Below are 25,894 nucleotides of genomic sequence, written 5' to 3'. Positions count from 1 at the left end.
ACTCAGACGATACGAAAGAGAGATTGAATAGGCTAGTAATAGGGGTTGCAACAATTTCGGCAGATAATTTTAGAGAGGGTCCAGATTGTCTAGCCCAGCTGATTTGTATGGGTCCAGATTTTGCAGCTCTTTCAGAACATCAGCTATCTGGATTTGGGTGAAGGAGAAATGGTGGGGGCATTGGCGGGTTGCTGTGGAGGGTGCCGGGCAGTTGACCGGGGTAGCGGTAGCCAGGTGGAAAGCATGGCCAGCCGTAGAGAAATGCTTATTGAAATTCTCAATTTAAGAGGAATTATCGGTGGTAGCAGTGTTTCCTAGCCTCAGAGCAGTGGGCAGCTGGAAGGAGGTGCTCTTATTCTCCATGGACTTTACAGTGTCCCAGAACTTACAGGATGCAAATTTCTGTTTGAAAAAGCTAGCCTTAGCTTTTCTAACTCAAATCAAATCAAATCAAATTTATTTTTATATAGCCCTTCGTACATCAGCTGATATTCTCAAGGTGCTGTACAGAAACCCAGCCTAAAACCCCAAACAGCAAGCAAAGCATGTGAAAGAAGCACGGTGGCTAGGAAAAACTCCCTAGGAAAAACTCCCTAGAAAGGCCAAAAACCTAGGAAGAAACCTAGAGAGGAACCAGGCTATGAGGGGTGGCCAGTCCTCTTCTGGCTGTGCAGGGTGGATATTATAACAGAACATGGTCAAAATGTTAAAATGTTAAAATGTTCATAAATGACCAGCATGGTCAAATAATAATAATCATAGTAGTTGTCGAGGGTGCAACAAGCACGTCCGGTGAACAGGTCAGGGTTCCATAGCCGCAGGCAGAACAGTTGAAACTGGAGCAGCAGCACGGCCAGGTGGACTGGGGACAGCAAGGAGTCATCATACCAGGTAGTCCTGAGGCATGGTCCTAGGGCTCAGGTCCTCCGAGAGAAAGACAGAAAGAGAGAAAGAGAGAATTAGAGAGAGCATATTTAAATACACACAGGACACCGGATAAGACAAGAGAAATACTCCAGATGTAACAGACTGACCCTAGCCCCCCGACACATAAACTACTGCAGCATAAATACTGGAGGCTGAGACAGGAGGGATCAGAAGACACTGTGGCCCCATCCGATGATACCCCCGGACAGGGCCAAACAGGCAGGATATAACCCCACCCACTTTGCCAAAGCACAGCCCCCACACCACTAGAGGGATGTCTCCAACCACCAACTTACCGTCCTAAGACAAGGCCGAGTATAGCCCACAACGATCTCCGCCATGGCACAACCCAAGGGGGGGGCGCCAACCCAGACAGGAAGACCACGTCAGTGACTCAACCCACTCAAGTGACGCACCCCTCCCATGGACGGCATGGAAGAACACCAGTAGGCCAGTGACTCAGCCCCTGTAAAAGGGTTAGAGGCAGAGAATCCCAGTGGAAAGAGGGGAACCGGCAAGGCAGAGACAGCAAGGGCCGTTCGTTGCTCCAGCCTTTCCGTTCCTCTTCACACTCCTGGGCCAGACTATACTTAATCATAGGACCTACTGAAGAGATAAGTCTTCAGTAAAGACTTAAAGGTTGAGACTGAGTCTGCGTCTCTCACATTGGTAGGCAGACCATTCCATAAAAATGGAGCTCTATAGGAGAAAGCCCTACCTCCAGCCGTTTGCTTAGAAATTCTAGGGACAATTAGGAGGCCTGCGTCTTGTGACCGTAGCGTACGTGTAGGTATGTACGGCAGGACCAAATCGGAAAGATAGGTAGGAGCAAGCCCATGTAATGCTTTGTAGGTTAGCAGTAAAACCTTGAAATCAGCCCTTGCCTTAACAGGAAGCCAGTGTAGGGAGGCTAGCACTGGAGTAATATGATCACATTTTTTGGTTCTAGTCAGGATTCTAGCAGCCGTATTTAGCACTAACTGAAGTTTATTTAGTGCTTTATCCAGGTAGCCGGAAAGTAGAGCATTGCAGTAGTCCAGCCTAGAAGTAACAAAAGCATGGATTAATTTTTCTGCGTAATTTTTGGACAGAAAATTTCTGATTTTTGCAATGTTACGTAGATGGAAAAAAGCTGTCCTTGAAACAGTCTTGATATGTTCTTCAAAAGAGAGATCAGGGTCCAGAGTAACGCCGAGGTCCTTCACAGTTTTATTTGAGACGACTGTACAACCATCCAGATTAATTGTCAGATTCAACAGAAGATCTCTTTGTTTCTTGGGACCTAGAACAAGCATCTCTGTTTTGTCCGAGTTTAAAAGTAGAAAGTTTGCAGCCGTCCACTTCTTTATGTCTGAAACACAGGCTTCTAGCGAGGGCAATTTTGGGGCTTCACCATGTTTCATTGAAATGTACAGCTGTGTGTCGTCCGCATAGCAGTGAAATTTAACATTATGTTTTCGAATGACATCCCCAAGAGGTAAAATATATAGTGAAAACAATAGTGGTCCTAAAACGGAACCTTGAGGAACACCGAAATTTACAATTGATTTGTCAGAGGACAAACCATTCACAGAGACAAACTGATATCTTTCCGACAGATAAGATCTAAACCAGGCCAGAACTTGTCCATGTAGACCAATTTGGGTTTCCAATCTCTCCAAAAGAATGTGGTGATCGATGGTATCAAAAGCGGCACTAAGATCTAGGAGCACGAGGACAGATGCAGAGCCTCGGTCTGACGTCATTAAAAGGTCATTTACCACCTTCACAAGTGCAGTCTCAGTGCTATGATGGGGTCTAAAACCAGACTGAAGCGTTTCGTATACATTGTTTGTCTTCAGGAAGGCAGTGAGTTGCTGTGCAACAGCTTTTTCTAAAATGTTTGAGAGGAATGGAAGATTCGATATAGGCCGATAGTTTTTTATAATTTCTGGATCAAGATTCGGCTTTTTCAAGAGAGGCTTTATTACTGCCACTTTTAGTGAGCTTGGTACACATCCGGTGGATAGAGAGCCGTTTATTATGTTCAACATAGGAGGGCCAAGCACAGGAAGCAGCTCTTTCAGTAGTTTAGTTGGAATAGGGTCCAGTATGCAGCTTGAGGGTTTGGAGGCTGTTTGGTGCACAATTGGCTCAGTGTTGGCTGGGGTAAGCCGTCATTGTAAATATGAATTTCTTCTTAACTGACTTGCCTAGATAAATAAAGGTTCAATAAAAAAGGGGCATTTCATTTTCACATATAATTCATTTTCATGTGACTTATTTTCACATGTGAACTTGTAATTCACATGTCAAAGTGTGATTTTTTTTGTAAGGGCACACACACACACACACACACACACACATACACACACACACATGCACAGAGGAGAGAGGGAAGGCTATCCATCAAAAAGGCATTAAGTGGACCCTTGAGAGAAAGAGGGAGAGACAGAGAGAAAGAGGGAGAGAGAGATTAAGAAAGAAGGGAAGCAATTGGGGTGAAGTTAGGCAACCAGTTAGTTGCCCAGACTGTGAATGACTATAATGACATAGATTGTGAGTGATATGACTGATATGTTGTATTCTTCATTTGGTTAACCTCTTCCCTGGTGGTGTGGATGACTCAGCTCAATCAGGGTTGGGATTACCTCTCTGATCGCTCTATTCACACACACACACACACACACTCAAACACCAGAAACCAGGTTCTCTATGTACAGTCGTGGCCAAAAGTTTTGAGAATGACACAAATATTAATTTTCACAAAGTCCCTCCGTTCCTTTGTGTTCTTTCCAATCTCCTGGCAGCAGGAGTGTTTAAGATGTTTCTGGATCAAATCCCTGAGCCAACTAGGGAAATCTGTCAATGTGCCCTTGAGCAAGGCACTTAACCCTAATTGCTCCTGTAAATTGCTCTGGATAAGAGCCTCTGCGAAATGACTAAAATGTGAAGTGGAGAATGGTTTAGTTAGTCAGGTTTAAACGCTAGCCCCTTGATGCAGTCAGTCTTTGCTTTGGGCAGAGAAATGGTATAATATTTGTCTGACTCTAATGGAAGAGGGAGACGAGAGGGCGTATCTGAATGTTATTAATGAATGCTCTGTCTGAGGATTCAGTTTGCAGCTTTATCTCTTGCTAGAGGCACTCTCATCTGGAACTGTTTTGTTAAGATCTGTTTTGGGGTTAGCCAACTCCTGTCTATGTTCATTCGTTGTAATGCCAATGTGTGTGTTTGTGTGAAAGAAAGATGGATAGAGAAGAGAGAGATGTGTGCGTGCGGGTGTGGATGTCTAATCCTTGTGTACATATTGGTTTATCTGTGAATCGTTGACACAGTTCAGTGCTCTGCTTAGCTTAGTTCTCTTACACTGTACCCCTGTGACTCTCATACTCATGCATATGACACACACACACACACACACACACACACACACACACACACACACACACACACACACACACACACACACACACACACACACACACCTGCTGTATTCAGATCTTTCATCTCTCCTCTCTGCATGTGTTTGAGTGCAGTGTTCACGTCACTGTGTGGTTTTGTTCAATATGACAGCACAGACTGGATTCAAGCAGTCACATTATTATTATCCTATTTGAATTTTTCTCCCCATGTTTGTACATTACACTTTTCTAAATATTGATCAATTTGTTGGTGTAATTGGGAATCGTAATCTAAATCCAACTATCTGTTTTGTGTGTTTGTGTTTGTGTGTGTGCATGTGTGTGGGTAGCCACCATCGTGCTGAATGAGTTGAACTGGACGGAGGCGCTGGAGGATGTGTTTAAGAAGAACAGAGAGGATGACCCTACTCTGCTCTGGCAGGTGTTTGGTAGTGCTACTGGACTGGCCCGATACTACCCAGGTAACACACACGCACATGCACATTGAAGCTATATTATCGTTGTTATGTCAATGTGCCCCTGTAGCCAACTGTATCCTAGTTTTTACTAATTTGTTTATATTGTAAGCATATAAACAGAGTAAAAATTCCTACATGGATTCTACCCAGTATACACAAAGCATTAACCTAGATAGGAGCTATACAGAACGTCATTAGAAAAGGAAGTCAGTGATATTTTCTGAACTCTACTGACTGCATCAGATGAATATTTAATCAGCCTTACTACTGTTGACTGAGTTTATGAATGATAATGAGCTTTATACTGTAGCAAGTGTTGTTGTCATGTATGCGTTATGAAACAACAACAACAACCTCCGTTAGACTTCATCAAAGAGTCACAATGTATTTCAGTGATCCTAACCCAGTTCCACAGTATTGTTGTTAACCCAGACTCTGTCTCTCCTATCCAGCCTCTCCATGGATGGATGCTCGGAAGACCCCCAGTAAGATTGACCTATACGATGTACGCAGGAGGCCCTGGTAAGAAACCTCTCGCTCACACACACACACACACACACACACACACACACACACACACACACACACACACACACACACACACACACACACACCACCCCCCCCCCAGAAACCAGGTTCTCTATGTACAGTCGTGGCCAAAGGTTTTGAGAATGACACAAATATTTATTTTCACAAAGTCTGCTGCCTCAGTTTGTATGATAGCAATTTGCATATACTCCAGAATGTTATGAAGAGTGATCACTTGCTCAGGAATGGCAGCAGGCAGGTGTGAGTGCATCTGTACGCACAGTGAGGCGAAGACTTTTGGAGGATGGCCTGGTGTCAAGAAGGGCAGCAAAGAAGCCACTTCTCTCCAGGAAAAACATCAGGGACAGACTGATATTCTGCAAAAGGTACAGGGGTTGGACTGCTGAGGACTGGGGTAAAGTCATTTTCTCTGATAAATTCCCTTTCCAATTGTTTGGGGCATTCGGGAAAAAACTTGTCCGGAGAAGACAAGGTGAGCTCTACCATCAGTCCTGTGTCATGCCAACAGTAAAGCATTCCGTGACCATTCATGTGTGGGGTTGCTTCTCAGCCAAGGGAGTGGGCTCACTCACAATTTTGCCTAAGAACACAGCCATGAATAAAGAATGGTAGCAACACATCCTCCGAGAGCAACTTCTCCCAACCATCCAGGAACAGTTTGGTGAAGAACAATGCCTTTTCCAGCATGATGGAGCACCTTGTCATAAGGCAAAGTGATAACTAAGTGGCTCGGGGATCAAAACATCGATATTTTGGGTCCATGGCCAGGAAACTCCCCAGACCTTAATCCCATTGAGAACTTGTGGTCTATCCTCAAGAGGTGGGTGGACAAACAAAAACCCACAAATTCTGACAAACTCCAAGCATTGATTATGCAAGAATGGGCTGCCATCAGTCAGGATCTGGCCCAGAAGTTAATTGACAGCATGCCAGGGCGGATTGCAGAGGTCTTGAAAAAGAAGGGTCAACACTGCAAATATTGACTCTTTGCATCAACTTCATGTAATTGTCAATAAAAGCCTTTGACACTTATGAAATGCTTGTAATTATACTTCAGTATTCCATAGTAACATCTGACAAAAATATCTAAAGACACTGAAGCAGCAAACCTTGTGGAAATTATTATTTGTCAGTCTCAAAACTTTTTGCCACAACTGTACATAAAATATACTGTATGTCAATAAGAGTTCATAACCATTGTATGCACTGTGTTCATGGGCATCATATTTTGGTTTGTGTTATTATCATGGCAATTCACAGGTGATTTCAAATGTGTAATTACAAAACATGAATTACATAGCCGAACAAGAGAATGTGTTGTAACATCAGTAGTTCCACATGTGGAATAAACTTTCAGCTAGTGAATGTGTAATTACATATTCCTTGCTCCAATGATCTAATACCTGATTCAGCAACAACCCTATTACCATGTCATTACCATGTCATTACATGGTAAAACCAATGTAACTACTATGTTGTTAACAGTTATTACAGTGTATTTACATAGAATTGGGGCAACTTAATGTAACGTGTTACCAAAACATTTTAACAATGTGATTTAACTGATTGAAGTTGGGAAAATAGATGGCAAAAGGCAGAATGGTGTTAAATTCCTGAACAGCTTGAAGATGAAAATATTTAACAGATTTAATAATGTAATATTAGGCCTACTGATTATTTCTCACTATCTACTTGCGAGCTGCTCATTGAAAGCCCGCGAGCTACCGGACATGCAGTTTTCTGCTAATGAAGTCTGCGCTACAGTGAAGCCAAATCAGATCAAGGCTCTTACAGGAAAAGTGAAATGATACAATGAATTTGCTTGTGGTGCATGCAGCTCAAAGTATGTGTAACAACACCATTGGACCAACACCATCGGAATTGAAACAACGATACAAATGTAACAACAGCACAACAAAATAGATAAATAATTGTATTTTGCAAGTGCCTTTTGATTTTAAACACCAGTGGTGCAACTAGTGCTTTCTATCTGCACTGAACCAAAACAATGGTGCAACTAGTGATTTCTATCTGCACTGAACCAAAACAATGGTGCAACTAGTGCTTTCTATCTGCAATGAACCAAAACAATGGTGCAACTAGTGCTTTCTATCTGCACTGAACCAAAACAATGGTGCAACTAGTGCTTTCTATCTGCACTGAACCAAAACAATGGTGCAACTAGTGCTTTCTATCTGCACTGAACCAAAACAATGGTGCACTGGAGAGAAAAAAAACTTTAGAGTGGTCAAAACCATTCATCTTGAGGCGATGGGGGAGGGGTGCAAAATGCAATCTGTTAGTTATTACTGTACATCATATATAAAATGGACATATCTATTTTAATACAGACTAGCTCAAAACATTGCTAATCATTGAAAATGACAAATTACCTAGTGGATCGTGATAATTTTCTGGTAAAACAGTAGGGTGCAAAAACAAATATTTGCTCCCCTATTTTGAAAGTCGGGGTGCAGCTGCTCCATTTGCTCCATTGCTCAGGCGCCTACGACTGTGTTTATAACCTCTGTATGTATTGTGTTTATAACCTCTGTTTGTACTGTGAGTATATTTATAACCTCTGTGTGTATGTAACGTGTGTGTAGGTACATTCAGGGAGCTGCCTCTCCCAAGGACATGCTGATCCTAGTGGACGCGTGAGTAACAACATGCAGTTCACTATGACATTACCGCATAGTAACACTATACCCTACTAGCCCAACATACTAGCCCAACATAGTACAGTATACCAGAGTACCTCCCTCTTGTATCTTGCAGTGTAGTTTTGGGGTAGGTTGAATCATATAAATATAACTTCATCATTCTAATTCTTTGGGTTGAATCTAAAGACCAGTTTATACCTGGTCTAACAACATGTCTGTAGACAATTAGAAGTGTCACTGGTCAAAATGACATTTAATGTAAACTATGGTGGAATGTCTGTATACTGTCGCTGCGAATGTCAGTTTCCTTGTCGCACAGACATTAAAGAAGTTTAAGTCTCTGCGACTGTTGCAACGTCCGTTGTCGTGGTTACCGGACTGCCACAGCAACCAGACCAAATCCTCCTGTGACAAGATGATGCATGAGTTCTAAAATTCTCTGATAGAATGACCTACTTCTATTTCGTCACACTGTGTCAGTAAGCTATTTTCTTTTCTCACCAAGTCCTAAGTCGTGTTTTGCAGAGGGGTCAAATACTTATTTCCCTCATTAAAATGCAAAACAATTTATAACATTTTTGACATGCGTTTTTCTGGATTTTTTGTTGTTGTTATTCTGTCTCTCACTGTTCAAATAAACCTACCATTAAAATTATAGACTGATAATTTCTTTGTCAGTGGGAAAACATACAAAATCAGCAGGGGATCAAATACTTTTTTCCCTCACTGTATGTTGTTGTGAGTTTAATTTCCTCTAATAATGACTAATAAGTAGCTTAAGTTAAGATGTTGTCAGCTATACTGTGGTCATTATTTGAACTGGATAGCCAGCTAGCTAATGAGCTAGCTAGCAACAAATCAAAATATTGTTTAGAAAATAGTTTTTAGTTGCCTGGCTTGCTAGTTTGGCATTTAGTGAATACATTTTAACCGGATGGGTTTATAACTAGAGAAAGTATGCTATTTAGAGCACCGGGCTACTGATGTCATGCAGCCTGACGTTTTTGTGTGTATACTTTATCATAACGACAACGACAATAGAATGTTCATGATGTTACTACGACAATTGTCTACAGACATGTCGATAGACGGATTAAACTGCTTAAATGTCTCTATAGGAGTGGCAGTGTGTCTGGTCTGACTCTGAAGCTGATAAAGACCTCAGTCAGTGAGATGCTGGAGACTCTGTCTGATGATGACTATGTCAACGTAGTTTATGTAAGTATACATACATACAGAACCTTTAGAAAGTATTCATACCCCTTGACTTATTCCACATTTTGTTGTGTTACAGCTTGAATTCAAAATGGATAACAAAAAATGTAATTGCTAGACAACCATTTTCAGGTCTTGCCATAGATTTTAAAGTAGATTTAAGTAAAATATTTCGATCTTCTTGGTAAACAACTCCATTGTAGATTTGGCCTTGTGTTTTAGGTTATTGACCTACTGAAAGATGAATTAATCTCCCAGTGTCTGGTGGAAGCAGACTTTCCTCTAGGGTCTTGCCTGTGCTTAGCTCCATTCCATTTCTTTTTTATCCTGAAAAACTCCACAGTCCTTAACGATTACAAGCATACCCATAACATGATGCAGCCACCACTATGCTTGAAAATATGGAGAGTGTTCTATTGTATTTGCCCCAAACACAACACTTTGTATTCAGGACAAAAAAGTGAATTGCTTTGCCAGATTTTTTGCAGTATTACTTTAGTACCTTGTAAAAAATGATGCATGCTTTGGAATGTTTTAATTGTGTACAGGCTTCCTTCTTTTCACTCTGTTTCAGTTAGTATTGTGGAGTAAATACAATGTTGTTGATCCATTCTCAGTTTTCTCCTATCACAGCCATTAAACTCTGTAACTGTTTTAAAATCACCATTGGTGTCATGGTGAAATCCTTCAGCGGTTTCCTTCCTCTTCGGCAACTGAGTTAGGAAGGACGCCTGTGTCTTTGTAGTGACTGGGTGTATTGATACGCCATCCAAAGTGTAATTAATAACTTCACCATGCTCAAAGGGATATTCAACGTCTGCTTTTTTATTTTTACCCATCTACCAATAGGTGCCCTTCTTTGAGAGGAATTGGAAATCCTCCCTGGTCTTTGTGGTTGAATCTGTGTTTGAAATTCACTGGTCAACTGAGGGACCTTACAGAAAATGCTATGTGTGCGGTAGAGAGCTGAGGTAGTCATTATAAAATCACATGAAACACTATTATTGCAAACAGAGTGATTCCATGCAACTTACTATGTGAATTGTTAAGCACATTTTTACTCATAAACGTATTTAGGCTTGCCATAACAAAAGAGGTTAAATACTTATGGACTCAAGACATTTCAGCTTAAAATGTTGAATGAATTTACAGGATGGCAGGCAGGCTCAGGGACGGGCAGAGTAGTCAGGCGGGCGGGTACAGGATCAGGACAGGCAAGGGTCAAAATCAGGAGGTCGAGAAAAAGCGAGGCAGGGAATAGACAGGAGCAGACAGGACGAACACTGGTAAGCTTGACAAACAAGACGAACTGGCACAGACAGACAGAAAACACAGGTATAAATACCCAGAGGATAAGTGGGGGAAATGGGCGACACCTGGAGGGGGTGGAGACAAGCACAAGGACAGGTGAAACAGATCAGGGCGTGACAGTGTGTGAGTTGTACACTTTTGATTCAAAGTAGGTTTGTTTTAGACTACCAAGAATCACTCTGTATGACCCTGATTTAGCCCATTGCAGTAAAAGGTTCAAACTTGTAGTGTGTTTTAGGTTTAAAAAGGCTTCCGAAGTTTGTAATTTACACTTTCAGACTTGATTTTCCCTTACAATAAATGTATTAATTTCTACTAAAATGTTGATTATCTATAATCCACATTTCCTTTTGAGAGAAAAGAGAGAGAGAGAGACAGAGAGAGAGAGAGATGGTTGAGAAATAATGAAATATAGATTTTCTGCCTCTCTTTAAAACAGGCCATTAATGATCTGCTCCATTTGGGGAGTGCAATTAAAACTTCCCAGGACCACTCCGTGTATGGGTTAAACCCCCCACGATACCCAACAAGATCTCATAGTTTCCCTTTGAAATTTGACGTATGGTGGAACATCTATTTTTGAAATATTAATTCCACGTGGTTACAGGGTTAATTGCGTGTGCTTAAAAAAGGGTTCCAAAGGGGTTTTTCGGTTGTCCCAATAGGTAGCGCCTTTTTTTCACAGTGTACCATCAAGTATTCTCACGGCTTGCAAAAGCATTGTAAATTGCTGTAGTGCAGTGGTCTGAGTGGTGTGCTTTGGTGCTGAGTATTATGAGTTCACGCCCAGTGCTGGGCAATTGATTTTCTTTTGTTTTGGTGAGTGCCGAGAAAGGAATATACCGATGTTCTCAGGACCTTTTCAAATGTCCAAAATCAAAGTCTATTCCTAGTGATCAGGCTGCTACACCAGCCCTAGAGTGCCATTCAGAGAACCATGGGAAATACTTATCCATCACTCTCTCTTTCTACATCTCCCTCTCTCTTTCTTTATCTCTCAAAGATTAACTCAAATTACACTCAACTAGAACCAACTAGAAAACCCAGAGTTTGAAAACAACACTAATGCATTAATAAACCCTGATAAAAACAACACTACTGCACCATGTCCACAGTAAGACATTCTACATTTGTGTTTACATGCACACTAAGTGAACAGGGAGGCTGTATAGACTGGGATTAGGAAATAGAGATTAGCTCTCTGCTCAGTGTCATCTGCAATCCAACCCCAACCCAGTCTGAGATATACCACCTATTGAAATGTTCACATTTACATGAATGTTCAGCATGCTCACTAAAATGTCTGATGCAATGGATAAGGCTGTGAAGTGTTTATTAGCATGGATTCTAGCATTAATGAATTAGACCCTGATGGAAGAGCAACGCTGTCTCATTTACACACCTCTCTCTCATCCCCTCCCTGTCTCCCTTTCTCCCTCTCACTTTCTATTTCTCTCCCTCCCACCCTCCTTCTCACCCTCCTCTCCATTTAATAGATTAAGTGATAAAAGAGCACATTCTATTATGAGAGTGTGTGTGCATGTGTGTGTGGTTTGGTTTTACTATCATTGTAGGGACCAGAAGTCCTCACTATGATAGTAAAACAAGATTCAGACATTTCACCGGTCCCCACAAGGATTTTTTTTTTTAGGCTTAGGGGTTAGATTTAAGGTTAGTGTTACAATTAGGGTTAGTGTTAGGGTATAGGTTAGGGTTAGGGTTTTGGGATTAAGGTTAGTTTAAGGGTTAGGTTTAGGGTTAAGGAAAATAGGATTTTGAATGGGAATATTCTTTTTTGGTACCTACAAGTATAGTAAAACATACTTGTGTGTGCATGTGTGTCCATGCTGGCTTCTAAGCTTAGTGTTCATGTCAGGTAGAAGCCTTCAAATTACTCTTCCAAGTGGAGTCCGTCACTCAGTTATAAATATCAAGGTTGTCACACAGACGCAGATAAGCACGCGCACACACCTAGCCAGATTCTGCTAGTCTCCATGGATGCATGTATCTGCTCTCCCCATTGGCTGATTAACAGTGGAACATTGATTGGTTCAGATCAATGGGTTGCAGCACTGTTTAGAAAGACAGTACAGCAAACTTTTGGCCTAGCCTCTCTGCATCATATAATTACTATGATCACAACATTGTCAGTGTTTTGTCTGTCTTATATCTGTAGCTGTAGGTACAATAGGTCTGTGCAGGTTTCAGAGCACTGTTGATTTGGCTGCCAAGGTGTGTGTATGTGCGGGGGGGATACCTAGTCAATTGCACAACTGAATGCATTCAACTAATATGTGTCTTCCGCATTTAACCCAACCCCTTTGAATCAGAGAGGTACTGTGGGCTGCCTTAATCCATAAGAGTCTAAGCCGGGGGAGGGGTGGGGGTACTACTAACCTATATGGAATTGTTTTAAGAAGGTCATACCAAGGATATTTTGCTATTTGATTAGGAATTTTAAGACCCCTTAAAGTACCCCAAAAATATTTTTAGAAACATATTTGATGAAAAAATATTTTTGCCCTTACTGCTATTAGCCCATACAAACACATTGAATAACAGATTCACTACATGGAACAAGAGAAAATCAACCGAAAGTTTGTTCTGAAGTGTCTGTCCAATATATGAGACATAAGAAAGACCCCTTATTCTTGTCACTAAACAGTACAGATACAGTACCAGTCAAACATTTGGACACACCTACTAATTCAAAGGTTTTTCTTTATGTTTTACTATGTTCTACGTTGTAAAATAATAGTGAAGACATCAAAACTATGAAATAACACATATGGAATCATGTAGTAACCAAGAAAGTGTAAAACAAATCAAAATATATTTTATATTTGATATTCTTCAAATAGCCAACCCTTGCCTTTATGACAGCTTTGCACACTCTTGGCATTCTCTCAATCAACTTCTTGAGGAATGCTTTTCCAGAAGTCTTGAAGGAGTTCCCACAAATGCTGAGCACTTGTGGTCTGCTTTTCCTTCACTCTGCGGTCGAAATCATCCCAAACCATCACAGTTTGGTTGAGGTCAGGTGATTGTGGAGGCTAGGTCATCTGAATATTATAAAAAAACATTTTACATTTAACCTTTATTTAACTAGGCAAGTCAGTTAAGAACAAATTCGTATTTACAATGATGGCCTACCCCGGATGACGCTGGGCCAATTGTGTGCCGCTTTATGGGACTCCCAATCAAGGCCGATGTGATACAGCCTGGATACGAAACAGGGACTATAGTGACGCCACTTGCACTGAGATGCAGTGCCTTAGACTGCTGCGCCACTCGAGAGCTCTGATGCAGCACTCCATCACTTCCCTTCTTGGTCAAAAAGCCCTTACACAGTCGGGAGGTGTGTTGGGTCATTGTCCTGTTGAAAAACAAATGATAGTCCCTCTAAGCGCAAACCAGATGGGATGGCGTATTGCTGCAGAATGCTGTGGTAGCCATGATGGTGAAGTGTGCCTTGAATTGTAAATAAATCACAGACAGTGTGGGGGTGCTTTGCTGGTTGCACTATCACACGTCCTCCTCCATGCTTCACGGTGGGAACCACACATGCAGAGATTGTCACGCTGGTATAAAGGATTTGGAGACAGGCGCAGGAATACATCATCTGGGTTTTTAACACACCCAAAACAAACACATATACAAAACACTGGGATGTACCCAAACAAAAGAGCGAGGGTAAACCTCGTAGAACAACACGGCACGAGACCCGTAATAAACAATGCATAAAACACGCAGCACAGGTTGAGACAACGCATAGGTGCTCACACGACCAATAGACATGGGAACAATAATCGACAGCCCAATGGGGAAACAAAGGGCAGATTTATACAAACACAATCAGTGAGGAATTGGAACCAGGCGTGCATAATAACACAGTTCAGTGCAGTCTAGAAGGCCGGTGATGTCTACCTCAGGGAACTGGTGAACAGAATGAGCAGCAGTACCACCAGGGGGACCCGTGACAGAGATCATCCGTTCACCTGCTCTGCGTCTCACTACAACATGGTGATTGGAACCAAAATTCTCAAATTTGGACTCATCAGACCAAAGGACAGATTTCCACCGGTCTAATGTCCACTGCTAGTGTCTCTTTGCCTTAGCAAGTGTTTTCTTCTTATTGGTGTCATTTAGTAGTGGTTTCTTTGCAGCAATTCGACCATGAAGGCCTGATTCACGCAGTCTCCTCTGAACAATTGATGTTGAGATGTGTCTGTTAATTGAACTCTGAAATATTTATTTGGGCTGCAATTTCTGAGGCTGGTAAATCTAATGAACTTATCATCTGCAGCAGAGGTAACTCTGGGTCTTCCTTTCCTGTGTCAGTCCTCATGAGAGCTAGTTTCATCATAGCGTTTGATAGTTTTTGCGAGTGCACTAAAGGACCTTTCAAAGTTCTAGAACTTTTATGCATTAACTGACCTTCATGTCTTAAAGTAATGATGGACTGTCATTTCTCTTTGCTTATTTGAGCTGTTCTTGCCATAATATGGACTTGGTCTTTTACAAATAGGGCTATCTTCTGTATACCTACCTTGTCACAACACAACTGATTGGCTGAAATACATTTAGAAGGAAAGAAATTCCACATATTAACTTTTAACAAGGCACACCTGTTAATTGAAATGCATTCAAGGTGACTACCTTATGAAGCTGGTTGAGAGAATGCCAAAATTGTGCAAAGCTGTCATGAAGGCAAAGGGTGGCTACTTTGAAGAATCTCAAATAAAAAATATATTTTGATTTATTTAGCACTTTTTTTGGTTACTACACGATTCCATATGTGTCATTTAAAAGTTTTGATGTCTTCACTATTATTTTACAATGCAGAAAATAGTAAAAATAAAGAAAAACCATTGAATGAGTAGGTGTGTCCAAACTTTTGACTGTTACTGTATACAGTGCATTCGGAAAGTATTCAGACCCATTGAGCTTTACCACTGTCTGCTACGTTACAGCCTTATTCTAAAATGTATTAAATAAATAAAAATCGTAATCAATCTACACACAATACCCCATAATAACAAAGTGAAAACAGGTTTTTCGAAATTTCTATTAAATATTTAAAATCATAAATAACTTATTTCCATAAGTATTCAGACCTTTTGCTATGAGACTCGAAATTGAGCTCAGGTGCATCCTGTTTCCATTGATCATCCGTGAGATGTTTCTACAACGTGATTGGAGTTCACCTGTGGTAAATTTAATTGATTGGACATGTTTTGGAAAGGCACACAACTGTCTATATAAGGTCCCACAGTTGACAGTGCATGTCAGAGCAAAAACCAAGTCATGAGGTTGAAGGAATTGTAATTAAATCAAATCAAATCAAAGTTTATTTGTCATGTGAGCTGAATACAACACCTTTCACCTTACAGTGAAATGCTTACTTACAAGCTCTAACCAATAGTGTAAAAAAAGGTATTAGGTGAACAATAAGTAAGTAAAGAAATAAAAACAACAGTAAAAAGACATTGAAAAATAACAGTGGCGAGGCTATATACAGTAGTCAGGCTATAAAAGTAGTGAGGCTACATACAGACACCGGTTAGTCAGGTTGATTGAGGTAGTATGTACATGTAGATATGGTTAAAGTGACTATGCATATATGATGGACAGAGAGTAGCAGTAGCGTAAAAGAGGGGTTGGTGCGTGGTGGGTGACGGGACACATTGCAGATAGCTCGGTTAGCCAATGTGCGGGAACACTGGTTGGTCAGGCCAATTGAGGTAGTATGTACATGAATGTATAGTTAAAGTGACTATGCATATATGATAAACAGAGAGTAGCATCAGCGTAAAAAGAGGGGTGGGGGGGGTACACAATGCAAATAGTCTGGGTAGTCATTTGATTACCTGTTCAGGAGTCTTATGGCTTGGGGGTAAAAACTGTTGAGAAGCACGTTTGTCCTAGACTTGGCACTCCGGTACCGCTTGCCATGCGGTAGTAGAGAGAACAGTCTATGACTGGGGTGGCTGGGGTCTTTGACAATTTTTAGGGCCTTCCTCTGACACCGCCTGGTGTAGAGGTCCTGAATGGCAGGCAGCTTAGCCCCAGTGATGTACTGGGCCGTACGCACTGCCCTCTCTGGTGCCTTGCGGTCGGAGGCCGAGCAATTGCCGTACCAGGCAGTGATGCAACCAGTCAGGATGCTCCGAGCTCCGAGACAGGATTGTGTCGAGGCACAGATCTGGGGAAGGCTACCAACAAAATCTGCAGTGTTGAAGGTCCCCAAGAACACAGTGGCCTTCCATTCTTAAATGGAAGCAGTTTAGAACCACAAAGACTCTTCCTAGAGCGGTTCTAGGTCATGGAGGTGACCAAGAATCCAATGGTCACTCTGACAGAGCTCTAGAGTTCCTCTGTGGAGATGGAAAAACCTTCCAGAAGGACCACCATCTCTGCAGCACTTCACCAATCAGGCCTTTAAGGTAGAGTGGCCAGACAGAAGCCACTCCTCAGTAAAGGGCAGATAACAGCCCATTTGGAGTTGGCCAAAAGGCACCTTAAGACTCTCAGACCATGAGAAACAACATTCTCTGGTCAGATGAAACCAAGATTGAACTCTTTGACATGAATTCCAAGTGTCATGTCTGGAGGAAACCTGGCACCATCCCTACGGTGAAAACATTACCACATCATCATGCTGTGGTATTGTTTTTTAGAGGCAGGGACTGGGAGACTAGTCAGGATAGAAGGAAAGATGAACGGAGCAAAGTACACAGCCTAGACAACGCAGTAGTGGGTTCGGGACAAGTCTCTGAATGTCCTCGAGTGGCCCAGCCAGAGCCCCGACTTGAACCCAATCGAACATCTCTGGAGAGACCTGAAAATAGCTGTCCAGCGACGCTCCCCATCCAACCTGACAGAGCTTGAGAGGATCTGCAGAGAAGAAAAGGAGAAACTCCCATAATACAGGTGTGCCAAGCTTTTAGCGTCATACACAAAAAGACTCGAGACTGTAAATGTTGCCAAAGGTGCTTCAACAAAGTACTGAGTAAAGGGGCTGAATACTTATGTAAATGTGATATTTCAATTTTTTATTTTTAATACATTTGCTAAAATTTCTAAAAACCTGTTTTTACTTTGTCATTATCTGGTATTGTGTGTAGATTGATGAGGAAAAAAACTATTTCATCCATTTTAGAATAAGGCTGTAACTTAACAAAATGTGGAAAAGTTAATGCGGTCTGAATACTTTTCGAATGCTCTGTACTTCCATAAATGTTTTTGACTGGTACCGGGGGACCCTCAGACGAGTCTTTTGAGGCCTGTGGGCCTTCTAAAGCAAAACAAGAGTCTCACCTTTACACAGATGAGTCATATTAGTGTGTAGCCCAAACTGTTCGAACACTACAGACAAAGGTTGGTAGATCACCTGTGTCGACTTCAGATGAGTCCCACGACGCTTGTAAGGGTCTTAAAGCAAATCGTAGAATACCGTCGTGTTCGTAAGAGTCTCATCTTACCTTAGAGGGTTAATAGTTTGTAGGCCAAACCGGTTGGACACTACAGAAGATTTTGTGAGAAGACCGATTTTCGGGTTGTCTCATGGTCTGACAAACACCGCTCTAGCTCTGTCGCATTTCACCGTAGATATGGAAGTGTTACATAGGCAGATGCGGCGGATTGAGACTCATCCAATGCAAGAAAACAGACACAGTATCTCTATCTTAAGCTGATCGATTTTTATATGATGCTGAATAGTTTTTCACAGGGGCGAGGGCATCAACCCTAGGGGGTTAATCAACGTCATCAGCGCCTGGGAGCAGTTGGGGGTTAACTGCCTTGCTCATGGACAAAATGGCATATTTTTCCACATTGCTGGCTTTGGGATTCGAACCAGCAACCTTTCGGTTACTGGCTCAATGCTCTTAACCGCTAGGCTACCTGCCGCCATGTGTGTGTACATGTGTGTGTGCGTGTGCGTTTGTGCATGCTTGGTATTTCCACTCTAATGAGAGTGAGTTGGTAGAGGGAGTCTCGTTTCCATGGTACCAGCTCATGATCCTGATAGGATGCAAAGTAATTAGCAACACTTGATGAATGTGTCTGTTTACCACTGGGTGATAATAGTCAAGGCCAGGTGTGTGTGTGGGTAATTAGTATGTGTGTCTGTGTGTGTGCGTTTGCCTAACCTCTATCTGTCTCCCTCTACCAGTTCAACACCAGGGTGAATAACACAGCGTGTTTTGACCACCTGGTCCAGGCCAACGTGAGGAATAAGAAGATCCTGAGGGATGCGATTCAGAACATCTCTGCTAAAGGCATCACCAACTACACCAAGGGATTTGAGTTTGCCTTCGAACAGCTCTATGCAGTAAGAGGCCCTATGCTCTGTTCATAACACTGTAGTAATAACAGATGTACAGTATAATGACAGCCCTGCTCCTTGTTATTTTACTTTGATACTTCAGGAACATACTGCACTTCATGTAAAATGTACAAACTGTTACCTTTGAGCTCTGCTCTTTCTCGTATGATAGATTATTGTCAGACACTGACCTCTGCTGCAGAACTGAGCAATTACCGCTAGATGGGCCCGCTGCAAAGTCAAAATTGTCTATATTGTAAAAATGTATGAAAACTAAAATGTGCTTTTTAATCTTAATGTAAGGGTTAGCAGTGTGCATGAGGTTAGGGTTAATGTTAGGATTAGGTTTAAAATCTGATTATATGACTATGTGGCTGTGCCAGCTAGTGACTACTGCAGTTCTGACTCCAGGGCAAGTTTCATGACAATAAACGCCAACCTGCGTGTCCAACCCTCCTCCAGTCTTTTAAAACCCTGATTTTTGTCATCTGCTTCTTACCAGTACCTTGATTACAGGATTTGGTGGTGGTGTGTTAGGATGGGGGTCAGCAACCCCTGTTCTCTACCTGGTGTGTTTTCTCTGTGCAGACTAACATCACCAGAGCCAACTGTAACAAGATCATCATGCTGTTCACTGACGGAGGAGAGGAGAGAGCATCGGCCATACTTCAGGAATACAACTCTGACAAGAAGGTACAGCTGAACGCACACACACACTTTAATGTATAATCCACCTAGTCGATGACCCTTCTAGTAAACACAGAGTAATGGGTTGGATCAAGAGGAAGTATTCTCTGTGCTGAACCTTTGGTATACAGGTGGAGGGAAGATGATTGTTACAAATACACACAAACACACACACACATACAAAACCCTAGACCTTAACCCTAGCTCCTAACCCTAAAACTAACCCTAGCTCCTAACCCTAACCCTAAACCTAACACTAATTCTAACCTTAACCCTAAACCCCCTAGAAATAGCGTTTGACCTTGTGGGGACGAACAAGCAGATATGAAGTGTGGTGATAACTCTACCAAAGCTAAAGCTGTTCTCTCTGCTCAGCACATGAAAGGAAATGGGCATGATGGGGGGTAGAGAGAGCATGGTAACACCACCCCCAGGTCTTAACAAAACAACCCACTGCGTGCACTGTAACAGTAAGCCTCCCACGAGCAAGATTTAACATTCTATGGCTCATAATAACCTCAGTGGCTTGGTTCATTCAATACCTAACAATGGTTGATTAACTTCCATCACACACAATACGGTTCAATGTGGATGTTGCTATAACAGATTCATATGTTCCTGTGTTCTAGGTGCGTATCTTCACCTTCTCAGTAGGTCAGCACAACTATGATAAAGGTCCAGTCCAGTGGATGGCCTGCGCTAATAAAGGTATGTTGTTGTTGTTTGTAATATTGAAGCACTGCTACAGCTGTGTATGATTTGAGGTCCATTTTGGTCTACTCATATAGTTAATGTCCTGATCTTAGCCCATTCTCTGTTTCTCCCAGGATACTTCTATGAGATTCCCTCAATTGGAGCCATACGCATCAACACTCAAGTGAGAAGCAATGTGCATGAACATGTGTGTGTGTTTAATGTTGTCCCAGACGTGTGTCTGTGGTTGACTTTGTCTTTAATTTTGGTGTGTATTTGAAGGAGAGTATGTATGTGTGTGTGTTCTAGGAGTACCTGGATGTACTGGGCAGACCCATGGTTTTAGCTGACCAGCTGGCCAAGCAGGTCCAGTGGACTAATGTCTACCTCGACGCTCTGGTATGATATCACTTCCTCCTATCCCACAATGCACCTCACCAAAATCTACCTCTACGCTGAAGGCTTCTGAAACCCAACAACGATGACTTTAATTTAGCTTTCTTTGTCTGTGTGTGTGTTAGGAGCTAGGTCTGGTCATCACAGGAACCCTACCTGTCTTCAACAAGACCAAGTATAAAGATGAATTGGGCATAGAGGTAATACACATACACAAACAGGAAAACAAACTCTTTACATTTACACAGATGCTCTTTCCCAGAATGACTTACAGTAGTGAGTGTATAATTTTTTTTACTGGTCCCGCATGGGAATCAAACCCACATCCCTACCATTGCAAACGCCATCACAGCATTAGACACCAATAGCCTCTAAATCAGCACTACTCTTACTATTCAGACTGTGATTTGACATTTTAATTTTGCCTCTTTCCCCCTCTTTCCCTCTCTCTCAGATTCAGAACCAGTTGATCCTAGGGGTGATGGGGATTGACGTGTCACTAGATGACATCAAGAAGCTCACACCGCGCTACACTGTGAGTGACACACACACTAACACACCAGAATACTCCTTATTCTCTTACTTCAGTCTGTGTTACTCTGACAGCCGTACCCTCTCTCATATCAACTAAATCATGTTGATGATACTTTAATAATCCAGAACAGTGATGTATTGAGAAGACATCAATGTTCCCTATAGTGTACAGCCTATGATCAACCGTCTCCTCCAACCCTCTCTGTGCCTCCGTTTCTTAGATTGGACCTAATGGATATTATTTTGCCATCGACCCCAACGGATATGTGCTGCTACACCCCAACCTCCAACCTAAGGTATGTTCTATTCTTACCTCTTCTTTTCTGTTAACATGTTTTACAATCCAAACTCATACAGACTAGACTGATGATCCTGAGGTGCTGATATGACTACTGTGGATCTTATGCATGTTTATATATATATTTTATTTTATATATATATATTTTTTTTTAATATATTTTTTTAAGTTCTCATTTACAACTGCGACCTGACCAAGATAAAGCAAAGCAGTTCGACACATACAACAACACAGAGTTACACATGGAATAAACCAACATACAGTCAATAATACAGTAGAAAAAGTCTATATACAGTGTTTGCAAATGAGGTAGGATAAGGGAGGTAAGGCAATAAATAGGCCATGGTGGCGAAGTAATTACAATATAGCAATTAAACACTGGAATGGTAGATGTGCAGAAGATGAATGTGCAAGTAGAGATACTGGGGTGCAAAGGAGCAAGATAAATAAATACAGTATGGGGATGAGGTAGTTGGATGGGCTATTTACAGATGGGCTATGTACAGGTGCAGTGATCTTTGAGCTGCTCTGACAGCTGGTGCTTAAAGCTAGTGAGGGAGATATGTGTCTCCAGCTTCAGTGATTTTTGCAGTTCATTCCAGTCATTGGCAGCAGAGAACTGGAAGGAAAGGCGGCCAAAGGAAGAATTGGCTTTGGGGGTGACCAGTGAGATATACCTGCTGGAGCGCATGCTACGGGTGGGTGCTGCTATGGTGACCAGTGAGCTGAGATAAGGTGGGGCTTTACCTAGCAGAGACTTGTAGATGACCTGGAGCCAGTGGGTTTGGCGGCGAGTATGAAGCGAGGGCCAGCCAATGAGAGAGTACAGGTCGCAGTGGTGGGTAGAATATGGGGCTTTGGTGACAAAACGGATGGCACTGTGATAGACGGTGAACACACACATGATCGTAGCAGTATATCTAGCCACAAGGCCACCATGATGGTCCTGACCGACCTTTAGAGAAAAACAACCCACTGCTCCTCCCTACCTCTTCTATTCCTTCCTACCTCTCCTATTCCTCCTCCCCGTTCTTTTCCTCCTCTCCTGACCTCCTCCTCAACACCCGTAGGCCAGGTCTTGACAGGCTACAGAGGGGCATGTGTGGCCCAGGCCCTGGCTCTCTTTTGGGGCATGTTGTGTTCAGAGGGGGGCCTCTCTGGATCTGAATTTTAGTTCTGCTGGGACACATGTTCACATCTCATCCAGCCACAGCCTATACTATGTTCTACTATAGTAGAGGCTAATCAAAATGGATACACACTCATGGATCCAATCTATACATACACACACAGGCACTGACCAACACACAGCATACACATGGGAACCATTTCAAAGTGACTGGGGTTCTTGTAGAGTGTTGTTTACGTTTCCTAAGGAAGAACCATCTGTGTGAGTGTGTCAGTCAGGTTTTGGAGCAGGCTTCACATTACAGAGAGGCGATCAAAGATTGCCTTGGCCTTGGTCTGACTAATGTGATTTTAACCAAGCTGATATACTAGCCAGGTCACCCATGATACAAGTCAGTATTCAACGTCCATCGATGTCTGAGGACATCATGAGATGATGTGGAAACCGGCCACGAGGGGCAACAGTGAGCACTGTTATCTTCAAGTAGGTTTTGGTTTTGCTCGGGCATTGTGGACCAGGATGGCGTAAGAATCTGCCTCTTTTTCCAAAGGTTGCAAGTTGAAATCATGCGATAGAAAGTTACTTTTGTTTTAAGCCTATCCCAAACCTTAACCCTTACCTTAACCATTTGGAGTTAATGCCTAACCTTAAGATTTTAGAGTTATTGCCTAAACTTAACCCTAACCTTAAAAACGTGACCTTAACCCTAAAAAGTTTGAGAAACATGAATGAACATCTAATTCTGATGTGAAACTGAGAGCTAGTTGGATATACACTGAGTATACAAAACATTAAGAACACTAGCTCTTTCCATAACAGACTGACCAGATGAATCCAGGTGAAAGCTATGATCCCGTATTGATGTCACTTGTTAAATCCCCTCCAATCAGTGTAGATGAAGGGGAGGAAACAGGTCAAAAAAGGATTTTAAAGCCTTGAGACAATAGAGACATGGATTGTGTTTGGGTACCATTCAGGGGATGAATGGCCAATACAAAAGATTTAAGTGCCTTTGAACAGCGTATGGTAGTAGGTGCCAGACACACTGGTTTGTGTCAAGAACTGCAATGTTGCTGGGTTTTTCACGCTCAACCGTTTCCCATGTGTGTCAAGGATGATCCAACAACCAAAGGACATCGAGCCAATTTAACACAACTGTGGGAAGCATTGGAGTCATCATGGGCCATCATCCCAGTGGAACGCTTCCGACACCTCGGCCATGCATCGATGCATTGAAGCTATTCTGAGGGCAATGTTAGGAAGGTATTCCTAATGTTTGGTATAATCAGCGTATGCTACAGACTACCCATACAGGCGGGGCACATGAAACCCTTTGCTGAAGGTTGCAACAGTCATGGTTTGATTCCTGCCTGGCCACATATGATTAAACGTTTATTCTATTTCGATAAAAGAGCCAGGCCTATTAATTCATATTATTATCAAATGGAGAATAATATGTCTCCCACTGAAATACTCCATGCATCACTCTCATTACAGTATGTGTCTGTTAGAAAAGGATCTGTAACCGCAAGACAAGACTCAGTAAGGCATGTGCCGTCACTCTGCATGAGGTGACAGTAGGACAGAAAGAGAGTAGATGTACTACACAGGAGGTTGGTGGCACCTTAATTGGGGAGGACGGGCTCGTGGTAATGGCTGGAGCAGAAGGAGTGGAATGGTATCAAATATGGTTTCCATGTGTTTCATGCCATTTCATTTGCTTTGTTCCAGCCATTATTATGAGCAGCCTCCACTGATGTACTATAGTAGAATATAGTATAGACTTAGATTATTAGCCCATTGGGCAGATCTTTATTAACTGTAAGACCATTGAGTAGAGTGTGTGTGTACAGTAAAATGTGGTCAAGTGATGGCATTTCCTGATGCTATAGCCTTATGAGCAGCCATACTCCTACATTCCAGGAGGAATAGATAAGAATAGTGACTAGTACCTATTAGTTAGTTACTAACCTCCAGTAAACTAACATCACATTATTAGCTCAATGTTTCACACTGTTTATTTAGACCCTTTCAAATTTTCTATGTAACGGTTTCTTTCCTCCAGTCTATCTGTCACGTTGTTATTATGTTATGTAAGTGACTAGAGACGTTTGGGTGTGCGGTTCTGTGTGTGTGCGTGTATGTGAGAGGGAGAGGGAGTGGGAGAGAGAGAAGGGTGGGTCCTAGAGGAAATGATAGATGTTGTAGATAAGGCAGTTAGTTTCCTGTGATGAGTTAAGTCATTGGAGCTACAGCTGTCTGGCAGAGAGAAGCAGTGACTAAACTAACGCATGATGACATTTCCAGGGTTATAGCGGCTCCTTCCTTAGTACTGCTGCTGGTTTGCCTTTCTCCCTGGATCAATTTATGAAACTGTAGTTCCTATTGATATTCACATCATATACATGCTTTTTAAATTATGTCCATTATCCAGTGAAAGGGCATGAGTATTTTCTCATGGACCCCTGTGCTGTCTATGGTCTCTCCTATGGGGGCCCACCCTGAAACACACACCCTGTCAATCTTACTGTGTATGATGTGTCTGTGCCTGTGTGCGTGCATGTGTGTGTGTCTGTGCAAATGTGTGATCAGAGAAACAGAGGGGTGTGTGAATATTGAGGGTGACCTTTGACTATTTGAACATATTCTCTCTTTTCTCTCTTTTTCTTGTGTTTCGGTCTGTATGTGATTATGGTTGTATAGGAAACCCGTTTCATATTCATCACATAAATCCCTCGCTACATTTGGAGTTGGATTTTGATCTCTCTCCTCCACCCACTCACTTACCCCTCTCTTTCTTTCTCTGCCATATACTTTCATCCTCCCACAGACTAAACGATTTGACTGTTTATCATTGTGCATATATTTTCTGTATCATCTAATGGCCTCTAACGCAACTAGCTCTCACAGTCTCACATCAGAATTAGACATTTTTCAAACGTCAGATTTTGAAGTTGTTGCAAATGTCACATTTTGAAGTGTTTAATGTTACGTTTAGGCATTAACTCCTAATGGTTAAGGTAAGGGTTAAGGTTTGGGATAGGCTTGAAAAAAAATCTCTTAAACAACTTTCTATTGCCGGATTCAAACTTGCAACCTTTGGAATCAGAGGCAGACACTTATGCCCAACCCCGTTCACAACACCCTAGCAAAACTGTTACCTACTTGAAGGTAACCGCACTCACTGTTGCTCCTAGTGGCCGGTTTACACATCATCTCATGATGTCCTCAGACATCGATGGACGTCGAATACTGACTTGTATCACGAATGACCTGGCTCCTAACAAAATAGATTTTGTTA

At 42.1% G+C, this 25,894-nt stretch overlaps 1 protein-coding gene across 1 annotated transcript in view; it reads left to right on the top strand.

Annotated features, from left to right (window-relative positions):
- The window catches only part of LOC106573448 (voltage-dependent calcium channel subunit alpha-2/delta-1), a 160,603-nt gene that overhangs the window by 68,422 nt on the left and 66,287 nt on the right, over positions 1-25,894 (top strand). The window contains exons 7-19 of the mRNA XM_082962632.1: positions 4,661-4,792; positions 5,242-5,311; positions 7,945-7,995; positions 9,120-9,219; positions 18,704-18,862; positions 19,445-19,549; positions 20,173-20,251; positions 20,371-20,420; positions 20,546-20,635; positions 20,758-20,832; positions 21,093-21,167; positions 21,388-21,499; positions 22,965-22,984. Of these exons, the coding sequence (XP_082818758.1) occupies positions 4,661-4,792; positions 5,242-5,311; positions 7,945-7,995; positions 9,120-9,219; positions 18,704-18,862; positions 19,445-19,549; positions 20,173-20,251; positions 20,371-20,420; positions 20,546-20,635; positions 20,758-20,832; positions 21,093-21,167; positions 21,388-21,499; positions 22,965-22,984 (1,118 nt within the window). The remainder of the gene's footprint in view (positions 1-4,660; positions 4,793-5,241; positions 5,312-7,944; positions 7,996-9,119; positions 9,220-18,703; positions 18,863-19,444; positions 19,550-20,172; positions 20,252-20,370; positions 20,421-20,545; positions 20,636-20,757; positions 20,833-21,092; positions 21,168-21,387; positions 21,500-22,964; positions 22,985-25,894) is intronic.

The sequence above is a fragment of the Salmo salar genome, chromosome 16 (genome assembly GCF_965601325.2).
Source record: "Salmo salar chromosome 16, fSalSal1, whole genome shotgun sequence".
NCBI lineage: Eukaryota > Metazoa > Chordata > Actinopteri > Salmoniformes > Salmonidae > Salmo > Salmo salar.
Note: the sequence above shows the minus strand (reverse complement) of the source record. Positions and strands in the feature narration are given on the sequence as shown.